Here is an 18,085-nt window from a genome sequence, read left to right on the forward strand (position 1 = left end):
GTGAGTCATTTTGAGGTGGATTAGGTAGAGAAAACTTGTTATGCTTCATTAGCAAGTAATTTTTCTAGCTTAAATAAGATATAATAGTCGTGTTATGTGTAACATGGATTTAAGGGAAATAATGCTATAACACATGTTTATGAATTTTAGTGAAATAATGCTATAAGTTGAGTTTAAATGTACTTAAAAGTGACTCAATCATGTTAAGCTCTTACTAGGACTTCATTAGGATCAAGGATCTATAAATACTTTAGTTTCTCTAGGTTGTAACAACTTTTGCATAATTGAAATTAAGTTTGCTTGAATGAAAGATACTAGTTTATGAGACACATTAAAAATAGTGTCGGAGTAACAACTTCACCATTATCTACCAAAAGGCTTAATTATCATTTTGGTCCCCTAATTTGTTGGTTTGGTTCATTTTGGTCTCCTTATTGTTTTTTGGTTCAATTTGGTCCTCTAATTTTTTAAAAAAGTTCAATTTGGTCACTGCCGTTAAGTTAACGTTAACACCGTCTCCGCACATGCCACGTGTTTGTGGAATTTTATAATTTTTATTAAAAAAATACAACCACGTGGCAGGTCACGATTGTGCCATATGTCAAGCTAACATGGGTTGTTTTCAATTTAGTCCCACTATTTGAATTTTTTATTCAATTTAGTTCCCCAATTTTTTAAAATGATTCAAATTTGTCCTTTCTAATTTGAGACCAAATTAATAATTAAGCTTAATTACAATTTATATATTCATGTTAAAATAATTTTTTTATCATTTATACATTAAATCACTCCCTAAATACTCATGCTATTTTATTTCTTACATTTTTCACTTATATTTCTTTACACTTGAAATTTTGTACACATACAAAAAATAATAATAATCTGAATAGGTAGATGGAGTAATTTGATCTATAAATATAATAAAAATTATTTTAATATGTATATATAAGTTGTAATTAAGCTTAATTACTAATTTGGTCTCAAATTAGAGAGGACACAACTGAATCATTTTAAAAAATTTGGGGACTAAATTGAATCAAAATTATAAATAGAGGGACTAAATTGAAAACAACCAATGTTAGTTTGACACGTGACACAATCGTGACATACCACGTGGTACTTTTTTTTAATTAAAGTAATTAAAATTAAATTTTTTTATCAAGTTGATACATGGCACAACCATGACGTGACACATGACAGTTTAATTATTTTAAAAAATAAAAAAAAATTTAAAAAAAATTTAGAAAAGATTTTAAAAAAATTTAAAATTTTACAAAATGACACGTGGCATGTACGGAGACAATGTTAACATTAACTTAACGACAAAGACCAAATTGAATATTTTTAAAGAATTAGAAGACCAAATTGAACCAAAAAATAATAAAAAGACCAAAATGAACCAAAAAATAATAAAGAGACCAAAATGAATCAAACCAACAAATTAGGGGACCAAAATGGTAACTAAGCATTTACCAAAATAAGTACAATAAACTTAAGTAGGGGTTACCTTGTCATTAAAGACTAGAACACCAATAAACTTAAATAAAAGTTTATCACCGATAAAAATCCAATAAAATTAGTATAAATAGATGGTGATCCTAAGATACACACTATGTATTAATTGCTCGTTTGTTACTTTGCTCTAAAAAATCAATTTCAATATCCTATTAACACTATATTAGCACTAAAGGAAGAGATTATAATGAATCCTAATCAACACAAAACAATCTAAGAATGCATCTAAAATTTTATGAGCAAGTTCAATCTTCAAATTCTTCAGAAAGATGTTTTTATGTCGATGTTTTGATGAAATTAAATTATTATTTGTTTATTAATAAAAATATTTCCTTTATATATATAATTACTTTAAAAAATTAATTTTATAATTTATCCTTGTAAATGTTTGTTTTATGATATTTAATAACTATAATATATATATAAATTTAATTTCTTACAAAATAAAATTATAAACAAAACTACAATCACTTTTCATAGATTACTCATGCACTTATATATATATATATATATATATATATATATTGTATATATTTAATTTTGTATTTTGAAAATTATATATTATATACAAATCCTGTCAGGTTTAGTTCCGTGAAGATGTTACATTCTAAAAATTGATTTATACAAACTAATTCTTTGTCGTGAAATGTGTCCAAACGTATCTTAATAAAGTAAAATAAAAATATTTTACACTAATCATAAATGACTTTTTTTAAAAAATAAATATATTTATTGATAAATCTAGGCTCATAATTCTCTTCCTTTCATTAAGTCCCACTTACGCTCACATGGGACTCACCTCATGTGATTCCTGCATAATCTCTAACGATGAGAAAACGGGCATGTGCCCTTTGATCATTCTATTACAGTCACTGCCATTATTACATCATGTGATTCTTCCTTTTCTTTTTTCAGCTTTACGAAACATCCTTTTATTTATTTATTTGCTCCTAAATTATCGGTGTCTATTAAGTTTTTCTTAGGTAACTCAAATTATGTTCGGATTTTAGTTAATTCAATCTTCAAAAATGAAAATTTTTAAAAGTTTATTTTCAGATAATGTTAAAAAATTTCATATCAATTTAAAATATAATAAAAAATTATTATATATAAGTGAGTTTAAATCTAGTCTTAATGATAAATCTTAATAATATATTTTTGACAGGTAAAAACTTTGAAGAAAATTCTTAAAAAAGGCTCAACAGTGAACCAACATCACTGTATCAACTACACAACAACGTTTCCATCCTGATGACTACTAGAGATTTTCACATTTGTTCACACCAAATAATTGGTGATTACTGCAAAAAGGAAAAACCACACAAGAAGATAGACACAGACAAAAAGGTAAACTAGAGTAAAAAGAGATTTTTAACATGGCATTTAGCAAGCAATATTAAACAGTTCTCCAATAGGCAACAAGTAGGCATTCAACACATGTTAACAAACAATGCAAGACTCTATGACTCAATTATCCGGATACATATAATAAGATTGGATTCATTGGATGCTTGCACTTGTGGTGGCCTCTACTGCTCTGCAGAGCCATTGTCAATGGGTTTCACCCTACCACACACAAGGTTAGTCTTCAATCATCTAGGCATCTAGGACCATTATCCTGCCAAAGACTAGGTACATGAGACTAATTGATTCTTTAGAGTTGTAGGATGCAATCCTTACTTGAATCCTTATCTAATTATATACACTACAACACCACCATGAAATCTCACCAAGACATTCATGGAATTACGTCTATCTCATACCACATTCATGTTTCTCACACCAAAACCATATGTTATCTCAAAACATCCCAATCTCATGCCAATACTCAACCAACCAGCCAATTCATGATTTATCTCACACCAAGCACACCAATTTCAGTTCATAAAATTCCATAATACATGCATACTCCCATACTTCATGCTTTAAAAAGGGTAAACCAATCAATCATGGAAGCATACAAACATTTGAACAACTTTGTTGTCAATCTCGCTCAAGCTAAGGAGCTCTCGCTTAGGCGATAGGAGACCCTCGCTTAAGCTAAAAGCTCTCGCCTAAGCGAGATTGCAAACAGAGAGTACTGAAGCATCCATGAGTTCTCGCTTAAGCTAAACCATCACGCTTAGGCGAGATCACTCTCGCTCAAGCGGACAACCTTCGCTCAGGCAATAACTCGTGATAAAGAGCAGGGACGAGCTTCTGCTGTTCTCGCTTAGGCGAAAGCTCCTCGCTTAGGCAAGAGCATCTCGTTTGGGCGACAAACCACTAACTTAGGCGAGCCTAGCAGATCCCTCTTACTTTCACGCATGCAAGCCAGAAATCAAGCAGATACACAAGGTACAAGTATTTTCACACAATCACCAACATTATTCATGCATTTATAACTCGAAATAGGCCCAAAACAAGCAAAGTAACTTAAAACATGCAAGACCCTAGCTTTTCTTACCTGGAAAAATGCTAGCAAATCTGCACAAACACCCTAAGAAGAGCACCACTACACATGATAGCTTACAAACCTGGAAAAACAAGCAAGGAGAACGAAACTAAGACCCTAGCTGAGGTTAAAGCGGAAATAAAGCTTCCAAACAGAAGAGAAACGAAAAAGGGAACAAGACTCTAGAGTTTTACTTACTCAGAAGTAGAGTCCGATTAACCCAACAAAGAAACTAGTTGTGCCCTAGCAGAGCTTCTGCTCAGAAGACAAAGGAGAGAGAGTAGTTGTTTTTAGAAATGAGACACAAGTGAGAATTAAGGGCTGAACAAGGATGTTGGGAGTCCCAAATGGACTGACTCTATGCCCTCTAGGAAGGCCAGATCCAAAAAATAGGGCTTACAAAAAATATATATACTTTGTTATAAATTAATGTTCATATATAAAACAAAATTAGGATTAAGGCTTCTTATAAACTTTTAAAGTTCTACAAACTTTTAAAGTTTTACCATTATTCGTTTTATTAGTCGATTTTTTCGATTTTGTTAGGTTAAATTATATTTTAAAATTTACTTTTTAAAATAATATAAAAAAAATTCAAAATCTATTTTAATAAAATTTATTGTTTGTTAAATATATCATACAATATGTCATCGAAGATCACCCAGAAATACTTAATATAATCTCATACTCATTATATATATAATGTGTTATTATAAGAAATATATTGAAGATCTTACAACGAGACTAGAGATAAAAATGTATTACAACATACATAATTACAAACTTCATTTTACTGTTAGATTTTATAAAATTAAATTAAATTTAAAAAAAAAAATCATTTTTACCTACACATCCAATTATATAACACACTTTAATTTTGAAATTACCAACGTTGGGTAATGTTGCAACCACGAGTAGTTGAACCTGTTATGTCTACACCTTCCCTCACTCATTCTTGTTTCTTGCCATTGCTACCAACATGTTAATGAAACAGCCTCTTGGGTTCAACAAAACAAATATCAATTCGAATTGAAATTTCACCAAATTCAAACAATTACATACTAACAAATTTCTCATCATTTTGTATTATGTCCAAAAGTTTCACATAATTTAAAAGCAATTTAAAATGCACAATACTTCCAATGTTAAATTATATGGAGACCTGGTTCGATATTAAAAAGGAAAACAATTAAAAAATACAAGAGAAGATTTCTTCCACACTTAATGAAAGGATATAAAAAATTTTGATATACAAATTTTGTGTCAAAAAAATTCATGTTTAGTTTCAAAATTTTCCAAAGTTCCATATTTAATTCCATAGTCAAACACCAATAGCAAAAAAAGAAATTGGTTTTTGTTACTTTTTTTTTAAACGTGGTATAGTTTCAGACGTTGAAAACATTTTTTTTTTTAGTTTTGAATGGTTAAATTAAATTTTTAATTTAGAGATCTTTAGCAGATTTATCTTAAATTTTATATGTTTGGATGACCATTTACCAAATTAATTTTGAATGAAATTTATTTTGCGACGTTGATTTTAATCAAATTTATTTTTTAAGTAAAATGAACGATGTTTCAAAGATTCTTACTCTCAAAGCAAAAAAAAAAAAAACGTAAAAGTTACTTACAATTGTTTGAACGATAAATCAATTCTAAAATTCACCAGAAAAAGAAAAACTATAAATCAATTCTTAAGTTACCGTTGATTTGCATTCAAGTTTTGAATGTCACTATCTTTCACTTTCATGTCAAATTCATATAAAAATGTAAAAGTTATAAATCCTTGCTTCGATTTGAACAGATTAACAACTCTAAACCGTATTCAGACTCAATGAATTCTCAAATATAACAAATCCCATTGACTATTTTTTAGTTCAACTTGATTTTGAAGAATTCAGCTTAAACCAAATGCACACAGTTTTTCATAAATTTGAACTAATAGTAAAAAATAGTTTAATATTATGTATTGAAATAAACTTTACACTATAATATAATTATATATAATTAGTAATAGAAATATAACTTTTAAAATAATAAAGAATTTGATTTTTCTTTTAACACTGTCCGAATTTAATTCTTGACTATAACAATCTTGGACCAGATTGTACCTATTTTTTCACTGTGTTAGATTAGTAAAAAAAAGACATAAAACATTATCATTTGTAAATTTTAACTTAACTTATACAACGATTATAACAAAAATAATAAAATTTAATGTAATCTCATTTTAGACATTATTAATATTATTAAAAGTGTGAGGCTCCTTGCAAACACCTTTGAGTGGGCCCCACAATCTGGAAACTAAGAAAGATTGAAGATTGCAGCACACTACACTTTTTATAATCTGTTAAAGTTGTCTGCTTTTCCAACACAACCAACCATGCTTTCTGATTTGAATTTCAAATTTGAATGTGGATGTACGTACCCACAAACAAACGGTCACATACATAAAAAATATATAACACTAATACTAATAATGCTAATACTAACAAAGGGAATCATAATAATAATGTGGTAAAGTTTGGATCTTTTGAGGTTTCGACGTTGCAGGGAAACATGGGTGACTCAACTTGTCTCATGCAGCAACCATTCTGTTATGCTTCAGGCATTTCCAATGAAGCCAACGAGGTCCGTTCATTCATCACTCGCTTCTGTTTTCCAGAATATATGTATTGATGAATTCTTAATCTCTTCAAATAACTTCCATATTTTTAAAATCTTTTTCATACTCTTTTACTTGGGCATGCATGTAGTGTGTGATTCAGTAGAATGAAAGGAAAAAGATTGCATTTTCAAAAGGGTGTTTGTTCCTGCTTTCGCTAGTGAGATTCATACAAGTTTTTGATGTTTGATGGGGTTGTGAGTTGGGTTACAGTAACATAATCGATTGAAGCTTTGTGTTTTGGTCTGTTGTTGGGTGCAATTAATGAAGAGGAGATTTTTCTTTTTCTATGTTGAATGAAGGTTGATCTTGAAAAAACTGTGAAACTTGTGCGTTTCAGAACAACCCAATTCATGCACTGGGGCAGTCAATTTCGTTTGGGAGGTTCATGTCAGAGTCACTGGCATGGGAGAAGTGGTCTACTTTCTCCCACAACCGGTATGTGGAGGAAGCAGAGAGGTACTCAAGACCTGGTTCTGTTGCACAGAAGAAGGCTTTCTTTGAAGCTCACTACAAGAAACTTGCTGCTCAGAAGGCTGCTGCATTGCTTGAACAAGCAAACAATGGAGCACAAAACAATGCCACTGTTACTCATCAAAAGGACAATGACACTGTCACTCATCAAAATGACAGTGTCACTGTCAATCATAATTCACAAACAAGTCCAAATTCTGAAATGGTTGTTGAGGTAGAGCAAGATGCAAATGTTTTGACTGTTACACCTGAAAGTGTCAAGGTAGAGGGAACTGAGGCAGAGATGGAAGAAGTTGCTGTTGTAGGAAATTCAATGGAGGTTGAATTGCAAAACCAGGTTGAAGATCTTGATGATGCACAAAGGGAGCAAAATGAAAAGCTTAGTGTAAATGTAACACCAGTTTTGACACCACTAGCAAAGGTTATTATGTGAATTAATTTCCCGGAATCTTTTTCTTTTGAAATTTTGAGGTCATATCATAACACTTACTTGCTATTGCAGCAGGTATCTATATCTGATCAGGAAGTTCTGGCTGATGTGGGAAACAAGAAACCTCCAGTTTCTTCCTTCAAGTTGTCATCAAAGGCTAATAATGGAACCTCCAAGTTCACCTCTACACCTGTCAAGTCCACAGCTGCTATTTCTTACAAAAAAGAAAACATTGCTTCACCAATTAGCATAAAACCTGCAAATGGAACCTCCAAGTTCACCACTACACCTGTTAAACCCACAGCAGCTACTTCTTTCAAAAGAGACAACATTGCTTCACCAATGAGCAATAGACCTTCCAAGTTCACCGCTACACCTATTAAGTCCGCTGCTGCTATTTCTTTCAGAAGAGATAATATTGTTACACCAGTGAACAATATGCCTGTTGGATTAAACACTGCAGATAAAAAGAGATCTACTCCAAGATCAGTTAACTTTACACCCATTAGGGAACTTAATCGGTTGACTGCATCAGTCATGAGAAAGTTTGAAAGCACAAGAGTTGGTGCTGGTCCTTCCAAGGCTTCAAAGGATAATTTGACTCCTATGAGAACTCCAACTATGGTATCTCAGCCATTTTGCTTCTTTTGAAATTTTCACCCAATTCCAAGCCTCCTACTTTCATCTTGTCATGCTCATTCATGTTGCAATGTCTGTCAAGGATGCTAAAGTGAGTCATTTTCCAATTGCAGGCTTCCAAGGAGATTCAAAAGCATACATTGACCCCATTAACTGAAAAGAAAGGGTACATGATTTCTAACATGTTTAATTATAATTCTAATGTGAAACTGTTTGCTTTCAGTTTTTTTCTAGCTGCTTCGCATCCTGTATTGAGTATGCAAATTTGTAAAATTTCAGGAACAAAACACCTCTTGATTTATCATCAGCACCACGCAGCCATACGGGTGGTCCTAAATGGAACTTTCTTTCTGGAGAGTAAGTTATCTCCACTTGGGGGCTTTTGTTTCCTTAGTTACTGATTGGGAAGGTCTAACACATATGCAAGTACTTTTACCAGTATATTCTGTTGATCCTTAAGGGGCTTTTGTTTAACAATGTATTATTTGCATGCAGAAATAGAATGAAGTCTCCACTTATATCATCCCCTTTCAGCTTGAGGACAGAAGAAAGGGCTGCGAGAAGAAAGAAGGCAAACTAATAACCTCATTTTTCTCTTATATTCAGCTGATTTTGTGACTTTGAATATTAAAGTACTTATCTGTTGATCTTCATCAATTTTAGAAACTTGAAGAAAAGTTCAATGCTAATGAAGCACAAAAAGTGCAGTTGCAGACCAAACACAAGGTGGGTGACAAGTAAAAACTAATACTAAGTGAGACATTGTTGTGAGAATTATGTTACTTTGTTCCTTAAGTCAATTAATTACACCCAATCCTCTTGTTTGCAGGAAAAAACAGAGACTGAGATTATTAGAAAACTACGCCAAAGCTTTTGCTTCAAAGCAAGGCCACTGCCTGATTTTTATAAGGAAAGGAAAACATCGAAGGGTGAGACAAAAAAGGTATTTTTCTCAAATTGTTAACAATTACAATGACCATTTGCATTTCAGGATTGGACAAAACAGAGAATTCTAGGGTTAGGGGTGATTTTTTATTTGCGACAAGATTTTGTTTTCACTTTAGTTTCTGTTTTTAAAAGTCTTCATGGATAACAGTGAAAACAAAGTTATGTTCTCTGTTTCCAACACACTTTTGTTTTTTTCAAAAATAAAATACACACTTTTGTTTTAACGGCTATGCAAACTTTCGAAATTAAGACAAAGTGTTTATGTGTCGTTTTCATAATTAGAATTAAAAAAACAAGATAAAAACAACGAAGATTTTTCAGACCAGATAAGTCCAAATCCATGGTGAGCAAATACCTTATAATCCTATAAAATAAATAAGTTTTAATTTCTGTGTATTTTAAAATCACTACTTTTGGTTCTAGTATGATACTAGTATTATATGACTATTCCCAATAGTAAATACTAATATTATAATATAATTTCAGCATAAGATATTTAAAAAAATTCTGAATATCTTAAAAGAATTGTTATTTATTTATCAAGAATTATAAGTAGTGATTTAAAAAAGTTCAGAAAGATGAAGATAAAAAAATATTTTATGAATGATCTTCAATTTTTTAACAATGAAAACAACAAATTTTACAGAAGTTTCTGTAAAATATTTCCATCAGAACTTTCTGATTACTCTACTAATAGCTAGAAGTTCAATTGCTGCCTTTCAGGACCTACTGACACATTCTGAAACACCTAAAGATGGAAGGAAATCCACTCCCACAATGGCAGAGAACAAAACTTATTTTCCTCCCAACAGACCCGTATTGAAAACCAGTGGCACTAAACATTTCCAGGGAAAGAGTGGTCGCACCTTGACTCATCCTCTGACTTCAACTTCCCACGTAATTCCAACTCATGAGAATGCATCACCAAATATTCAGCACGGATACCTGCATTCTAGAGACTACAAATATTAACCATGTTGATTCCAAATTAACCATGGGAGGAAACATTAGTGCAGACTTGTAAATGTAGCTTGATGGGGTTGTATTGTATCACATTAGTTAGACCCAATGATCATAAGTATGACCCTTGTTGCACTCCTGGTATATAGCAACATTGGTCATTACTGTTCTTCTGACATGTATTCCTTTTTCTGTTTCCACCCTCTCACCATTGTTGAGCAATTCATTATTTTAAAATGTATTACAAGTTTTGTAGAAGTCACACTCAAGCTGTAGCTAAATCAGAATCATATAACTAGAATGGCAAATTGGTTTATAATCACCGAAGGAAGGATATGCCAACAGTCGCCAATTCTCAGCAACAAAATGAACAAACGAAGTTTCTATTAAATTCCTTAAAAAAATCCTTTTTTTTTTATAACATTGTGGAGCAAAATTTGTTGCAACGATTATCAAGAAATATGCATGATCGTGTATAGTGTGCAGTATAGTTTCAAACATAAATAAGACAAAAAATATTTATGACAATTAAAAAAGTTTTTTATTTCCCCTAAACTTCATTGAAATTTGATATACATAAAAATGTCATTCAAAATGAAGCCTAAATTAAATGAAGGATATTGTGCAGATAATAATATCCTTAAATACAGTGAATTATTTGAGACCAATCATTTATGGAAATTTATTTGCTTATTTCAAAGTCAGAGGGTGTGTTTCTGAACCTAGGTCTTCGGCTTACAAACTAACCTTTCAGGAAGATGCTGCACATCTGTCATAAGACTAATACATTACAATTACATAGGCTATCTGTTTGGTAACAAAACGCTACTTTGTATCTGCCATGGTTACAAAACGGCGCCCTTGGCAAATTTAAACCCTTCAATTTACAAGTTCAAATTTGCCTATAAAGTTCAGAGGTCAAACTCTAGCATCTTTTGTCCATATCTTTAATATGTACCGAGATGGAACAATCCTTATGTTCACATAGTCAAGAACTTTTAATGCATGGCAACATAACATCCCCACATACTCAAATTTCATACAGCTACAACTGATTGTCTCATCAGAAGAATCAAATGTAACTGAATATTCCCGTGCCTGTTCATATACGCTAACTTTATAATTATACAACGATCCATTTTCAGTGCAATGCTTTATCACTAGATTCAAAGATGCTTCATATTCTTTCTGAAATAACTCAAATATCTTTGGTGTGTATGGAGCTCTTGCATGCTTTAACGTAACGATATCCCCCAGCAGCGGTGGCATACGCTGGTTCATGTCATAATTGGCTTCTAATTCCTTGTAGTGCCAATCAGTAACCACTTTAACAAGATACTTGAAAAGTGGAAGAATGTCGGAGTCATGCTTTAGGTACCTTTTCAGGTTGCCAGTAAGATTTTCTCTCAGTAGCATGCTTTCTATGTCAGCACAAAAATATTGTCTTCCATATGCTATAGCCCATCGATTTCTGCTTCCAAATATTTGTTGCAACCATTTATTTTCCCACAGATTGTACTTGTCCAGGAGAGCATTCCATTCATTAACAAAATAATCCTCCTCCTCGTGATGAAAAAGGCAGCTTCTTAAATCATTTACGAAAGAATCAGATCCAGCAGAAACATGACTCAGATGCTTGAGGGCATCTTGATAGACATGCCATACACAAACTCGATGATTTGTTTGGGGTAGTATGACATTGATTGCTTCAGCTGTTACAACATCTAGATCTGTAAGTATCGTCTTTGGCTTTCTTCCAGACATTGCCTCAAGGAAAACTGTAAACAGCCACTTCAAAGATTCTACAGATTCATTCTGAAGAAGTGCAGCCCCAAAGATAGTCATTTGCTGGTGATTATTTATACCAAGGAATGGAACAAATGGCCGGGAGTCCTTATAGTATTTATAACTGCTATCAAAACAAACAACATCACCAAAATCAGTGTAATCAACAATCATCTTTGTATCAACCCAAAATATATTAGTTATTTGATCATCAGCATCAACCTGGAATGCGTAAAAGAAAGAAGGATTCTTTGTTTGCTTGATTTGGAAGTGAAGCTTAATCTTTTCAATATCTCCCTCCTTCATGTTGCTACTACATTTGAAAGGTAGTTTATACTCTCGGTTGACGGGATCATAATCAAGACGAGCCTTGCAATTGGTTTCAGAGGTTGATGTAGGCAATCCATCCATTATGTTCTTTTCAATTTGAGTAGCAGTTAACCCCTTTTGTTGTGATCTTAACATGTGCACTCTACATGCATCAACAAGTTCATGATTATGCTTTTCCTCAAAGTGGGTAACATGATACCTACCATCAGGTTGGCGAGAAATAACCATTTGGGCCAAACATCCAATTCTAGTATCCTTCCGAGGTTTCTTTGCGTTCATATCTCTTTTGTCTTTCTGCCGAAAACCTTCTCTGAAGCAAGTAAATCGTCGAGATGCCACAGCACCATCAATTTTACTCCTATTTACATAATCTTTTCTTACACTGAAACCTACTCGTCCAGCATATGCATTATAAAATTCATATGCGTCCTCATCTGAGTCAAATCCCATTCCCAGTTTTGGTGTCTCATCCAACCCGGATATAGTTAAGTTTGCTTCAATAGCTTGAGCAACACTCAATTTTTTCTGTGATGGTAACATATGAGCAGTACAGGGTGTTACAAACTCATGATTGTGCTCAGTTTCAAAATGAGTGACCTGAAATTTACCATTCGGCTGACGAGCAATAGTCATGTGTGCCAAGCAACCAGTTCTTGTTTCCTGCTGAAATTTCCTCAAGTATGTACCATTTTTGTTTGGCCGATAACCCTGTCTATGGCAGGTATATCTTCTGGATACCACTGCACCATTGATCCTACTTTTGTTGACAAAATCCTTTCTAATGCTAAAACCTTTCAGGACACCATACATGCTATAACATTTGTAAGCATTGTCTTCTGATTCAAACTCCATACCAATCTTTGGAGCCACATATATTTCGTCCTCATTTTTCACATCAGTACTAGTCATTGATATATTAACAGAGGTAGCACAGGGGTTCTCACACAACTCTCCACTACTGACATTATCATTATGAAATTTGTCATCATGGAAAATATTTGATGTCTGGCATTCATCATTAATTTTAATGTGACTATGGTCAACAGGACAAACATTTGGACCTGTACACTCATTCTCAGTGTCAATGATCTTAATAGCGTCTTCAACAGAAGAATCACAGGGGTTCCCAGTCTGATTCTCTTGCCCCAAAACCACCTCGGCGGATATTGGACATTCATTTTCTGCATCTTCCAGGGGATGCCTTTGTACATCAGGTTCAGTACCCTCCATCACCCTGTGTTCAAGATATACACATGGAAAACAAGTAAGGGAGAATAATGCAGCAGCAACAAAAGACAGACTGCGGGTTACATACATTAATAGTGTGTTTAGGGTTGTGATGAGGTGAGAAAAAAACCAATTTTAATTTAATGGCAAGCAACTGGTTGTTGCTTTGGAAAAATAATGTTTTTTACATGGTTTCAGGGTATCCACTGTGACTTTGAAGGTATCCAAATACAGGATTTCAAATTAGATCAGAACAAAACATTGACATACGATCTCTAGGTTACAGTTATGAAGGAAAAAACAAAAACTTGAAAAGTTTTAAATCATAGTTATGAGTTCTGGATAGCAGTGAGTAGCCCCCAAACCCAAAACCCAAGGGTGGAACAGATGTTATACATATTATAATTGTTCAAAATAGTATATTATAGATGAAATAGGTATAAAATATAAAATAGTATATTATACAAGTATTAATACACAAAATGCCCGAAATTTTAAAACATCCAAAATTAAAGACAATTTTAGACTACCAAACATGGAAGACATACAAAAGAGAACACAGCAATGAACATAAAGATGAAAGACATCTAAAAAGGCTAAAAGAATCTCAGTCTCAGATAAAGAACAGAGCACTGTCAAAGGGAGAGAACTAAATGTTGCTGCAGAAGGCATGGGTTGTCTCAAAACCAGAGAGCCCAAAGAATGTTAGAGATGGCACCAAAGAGCTGATGTGATTCAATGAAAACCAGGGTTTCATTTCAGACCATTTGATTCAATCAAACATCATATGGTCGCACATATGTTCATTTACATCACTTTACATTTTTCTTCTCTAGAGGGAAAAAGGGTGAGAAAAAAAAAGGAAAGGATAACTAATTTTAAACTTTAACAAGAAAAAAATGGAACAACGTAATTTTAACATGGGTTTTGACATTTGTTATGCATAAACAGATTGGACAGTGTTGATATGACTTGAATTAGGATGTGCTAAGAAGTCAGTGAGTTACATACTCAGATGATGTATGTTTCACATATATGAAAAAGAGAATAGTACATTAAAAGGAAAAGTTATATGTGATAACACAATACCCTTATGCAAGGTACATACACCCAAAAAACAGCTTTATAAAAGTTGTACAATGCAATAAACAATTATAATTTTAACACATTCCCTCAGTTGGAGCATATAAATCATAAGCACTAAGCATGAAACATATAAACTGAATTCTAGGCCCTCTAAAAGACTCAATGAGAATGACTACAAGTTGGTCTTAGAACTGATAACGATGTTCTGTACCAATTTAAGTAGGAATAGAGACCTGATTGTTGCATTATACTGAATACCAAAATCCAAATGCTTCATTTGGAAATCTAATAATAGGTGGAAAGAAAAGCAATTGAATTGGGATATTTAATGATGAAATGAAATAAAATAAAATTACCACAAATGTTAGACAGAAGCAAGTACAGCATGTTGTTAAACAATAGGACACGATTGCAGTCTTATTACAGGAGAAGGTTTAAAAACAATAACTTTTTACATCTTAGCGTTTGCTAACAGTTAGGATAGGACCCCTTTTTATAGGAAGTTTAGGAGGAAATGGGGGGAGTTTGACAGCGAATTGAGTTTTGTAACTAGAATAATCCAATAGGAAGGAGAGTGCTCCTTTGTATCTGTTGTTGTATGATTGGTGAAATTAGAGAAGTTCAGATTTACTTTACTTTGTTTTCTCAGAAAATAGTGTTGATTTATAACATCTATTGGGTTATTTAATGATGAAGTGAAGGGAAGTTTTTATTTCATTGTTTGGGAAGTAAATGACATCATAAGAAGATTAGTAAACAATAAGTTCATTCAATCTCATATTCCTCCCACCCTCACATTACGAAGCAGGACAATATTGAATGGGATGAGATGAGGTAGATTCCGTTTTATTCTAAGCAATTTGAACTTCCAAACAATAGCAACTACTGTTATTCCATCATCGCTTTCCATAATGTAAACACAGTCATAAAGTTTAATTTGCATCATAGTAAAACCATTTTGCACCATTATCCATGATGTTTTGACAATATTTCACTTTGCAAGACTAGAAATTCAAGAAATATACACAAATAGAAGTTCAAAATGATACAAACAGACACTTTAATTCATGAAAGAACCAACCCAGCAGAGGCTAATAATTCAGGAAATTAATCACAAACAATTGGGGAAACAAGATATTACTCAACCGGCAGTGCTGAAAACTTGCACTACCCACTCTCTCAACACTCGGTTTAAGTTCATTCCATATCACAAATCATCTGCCACATCATCACAAACACATAAAAAACAAAATGTGGAAGACTTCAATCAACCGCTTAAAGATACACACACCAAATATGAGCACTAGTGAGAGAGCAACGTTTTAGGGTACCAAAAGCAATGAAAGAAATCATCAATCAAACAAACTTGACTAGGGATGAGATTAGCATGAAAAAAAAAAAAAGAAACAGAACAAAGAGGAGAAAATTAGATTCAACTAATGGCACTGAAAATGAGCTTAAATCAAATTGCATTGATTTCTGAGTTAATAATTGCATTAATGATACAAAAACTAAAAAATAAGAGCAATAAAATTGAAAGCACAGAGAGTGTGAAAGAGATTGGAACCTAACCTAAAGAATTGAAAGAACAGTAGGAATTAATAGGCTTAAAATAATTCAGAGCAGTTCGTGCGGTTACCTGTCACAAAACGAAACGGAGAAAGCGAGTAATTGTTGTCTCTGCAGTTTCTTGTTTACAAGCTCAGTACAGTCTTGCTTGAATATTCAATATTATTAGTAATTTTTATCTGTAGTATTTTACATGGGTGGATTAATTAGTTTGTAAAAATTCAAAAATAATTAATTTAATTAATCATACTAAATTTATCAATAATACTATTATAGGATCAGTTTTTCTAGTATGTGACTGGTACATTTTAATAATTATTAAAAACTAACTTTTATATATTTATCTAGTGAGAAAACAGTTTATATTTACAACTTTTATACTATTTATTTTTCAATTTTAACCTTCTTTTCTTACCATTTCTAATTTATCACAATTTTTATAATTTTTAATTAATTGACTGTTTAAAAAAATGTAAAGATGTATGAAATTTAAGCTTTTGAAAAATAAATTAAACTTTTGATATAGATATTTATATTTAAAAATTATTTTAGTTTTACATTCAAAGAAATATTTGAAAAATATATTAAACTTTTGATATAGATATTTTATATTTAAAATTATTTTAGTTTTACATTGAAAGAAATATTATATATGATTATCACATTATTGATCAGCAGTGATATACAAAAGTTCATTTTTTATTACAGATAAAATTGATATTTTCTATTTTATATATATATATATATATATAAAGTTATACAAATAATAATAGAAATTATATGAACTAATCTAAATAAAGGTGTTGTAGCACCCGTTCATGCACTTTTAAATATTACGTTACTGTAATTTCTCACATTCAGTTAACTTGACTAATAAAGAATAACATGTTAAAAATGTTTAAAAATAAACAATTAATGAAATTATTAGAAGAAAAATACAAATTTTGATAGTTACAAAAATGTAAGTTAAAAGTTTTTGTAACGTCCCATTTAATAAACAAAATTACTTAAATGACACGTTACACAATACAATAATAAGAGCAAGCAAAGATACGGAGTATAAACTCACTTCTTAAAGATATCCAAAAGTTTATAAAAGGAAGTCCTGAGGCATACCACGATGCCAATACAAGACAAGGTACAAGGTCTAATGTAACCAGAAATACAGTACTAATAATATAATACATGGGCCAAAGCCCTAGCAAAAGACATGAAGAGTAGAGCCCAAGTCCAGTCAACTAAGTAGCGGAACCTCCATCACCCTGATGACCACAAGTAGTTCTCGCATTTACTCACTAAACAAGTTGATGATCATCACAAAAAGAGAAAACCACACATACAGAACACACAATAATAAACAGAAGGGTAAGCTAGAGTAGAAAACAGTCTATCATGCAGTCACATGCTATTTCACAGTCCAAGCAGTATATGTCATCCAAACATGTTATGACTTCTCAAACAATACACTAAGACTCAGACTCGACTCATCCGGATACATATAATTTAGTCGGATTCAGCGAATGCTTGCACTTGTGGTGGATTTCCCTGCTCACCCCCGAGCTAAGTGTTACAATGTTTCAATCCCTACACACAAGGTTAGTCCTTAATGGATTTCAGGCCTCTTGCTACTCTCACCACAAGAGTCAGTCCGCTCTAAGTGAGACTAACTGACTCCTTAGAGTGTCAGGATGCAACCTTACCTTGAATCCTTACCAAATTATATAGATGGGGCACCATCATGAACTCCCACTAATAGTGGTCATGGAATTACGTCCCGACCACTGAAGCACCACCATGAGGTCTCACCTAGAGGCTCATGGAATTACGTACTGACCACATACCAATCATACTCAATCAATCAAGTAATATTTATCATGCATATAAATCTCATGCCAACCTTTATAATCAATCCTCATTCATATGCCATGTTGAATCCATTCCAACTCATCCTTCCCAATCCATGAATATAGAAGTGTATTTCATACCGACATCATGCCAATTCAATAACCAACCATCCCATTTAAAA

At 32.4% G+C, this 18,085-nt stretch overlaps 2 protein-coding genes across 4 annotated transcripts; one reads left to right on the forward strand and one right to left on the reverse strand.

Moving 5' to 3' along the window:
- The first annotated feature begins 6,421 nt into the window (after positions 1-6,421).
- LOC114181236 (protein WVD2-like 4) lies at positions 6,422-10,384 on the forward strand. 3 transcript variants are annotated; one of them, XM_028067631.1, is made up of 9 exons: positions 6,422-6,577; positions 6,952-7,506; positions 7,588-8,139; positions 8,268-8,320; positions 8,434-8,511; positions 8,650-8,725; positions 8,818-8,880; positions 8,984-9,097; positions 9,826-10,384. In XM_028067631.1, the coding sequence occupies exons 1-9, from the start codon at positions 6,506-6,508 to the stop codon at positions 10,072-10,074; spliced, it is 1,812 nt and encodes a 603-aa protein (XP_027923432.1). In that variant the 5' UTR covers positions 6,422-6,505; the 3' UTR covers positions 10,075-10,384. The 3 variants fall into 3 exon arrangements, with proteins under 3 accessions (XP_027923432.1, XP_027923433.1, XP_027923434.1); XM_028067632.1 differs by having other exon boundaries at positions 7,591-8,139; XM_028067633.1 differs by having other exon boundaries at positions 6,471-6,577; positions 6,914-7,506.
- A 349-nt stretch (positions 10,385-10,733) lies between these two features.
- On the reverse strand, positions 10,734-16,190 carry LOC114182287 (protein FAR1-RELATED SEQUENCE 5-like). Its single transcript, XM_028069127.1, has 2 exons — positions 16,130-16,190; positions 10,734-13,411 (listed from the first exon to the last, which is right to left on the reverse strand). The coding sequence occupies exon 2, from the start codon at positions 13,405-13,407 to the stop codon at positions 10,981-10,983; it is 2,427 nt and encodes an 808-aa protein (XP_027924928.1). The 5' UTR covers positions 13,408-13,411; positions 16,130-16,190; the 3' UTR covers positions 10,734-10,980.
- Between the last annotated feature and the right edge of the window lie 1,895 nt (positions 16,191-18,085).

The sequence above is a fragment of the Vigna unguiculata genome, chromosome 4 (assembly GCF_004118075.2).
Source record: "Vigna unguiculata cultivar IT97K-499-35 chromosome 4, ASM411807v1, whole genome shotgun sequence".
Classification (NCBI taxonomy): Eukaryota; Viridiplantae; Streptophyta; class Magnoliopsida; order Fabales; family Fabaceae; genus Vigna; species Vigna unguiculata.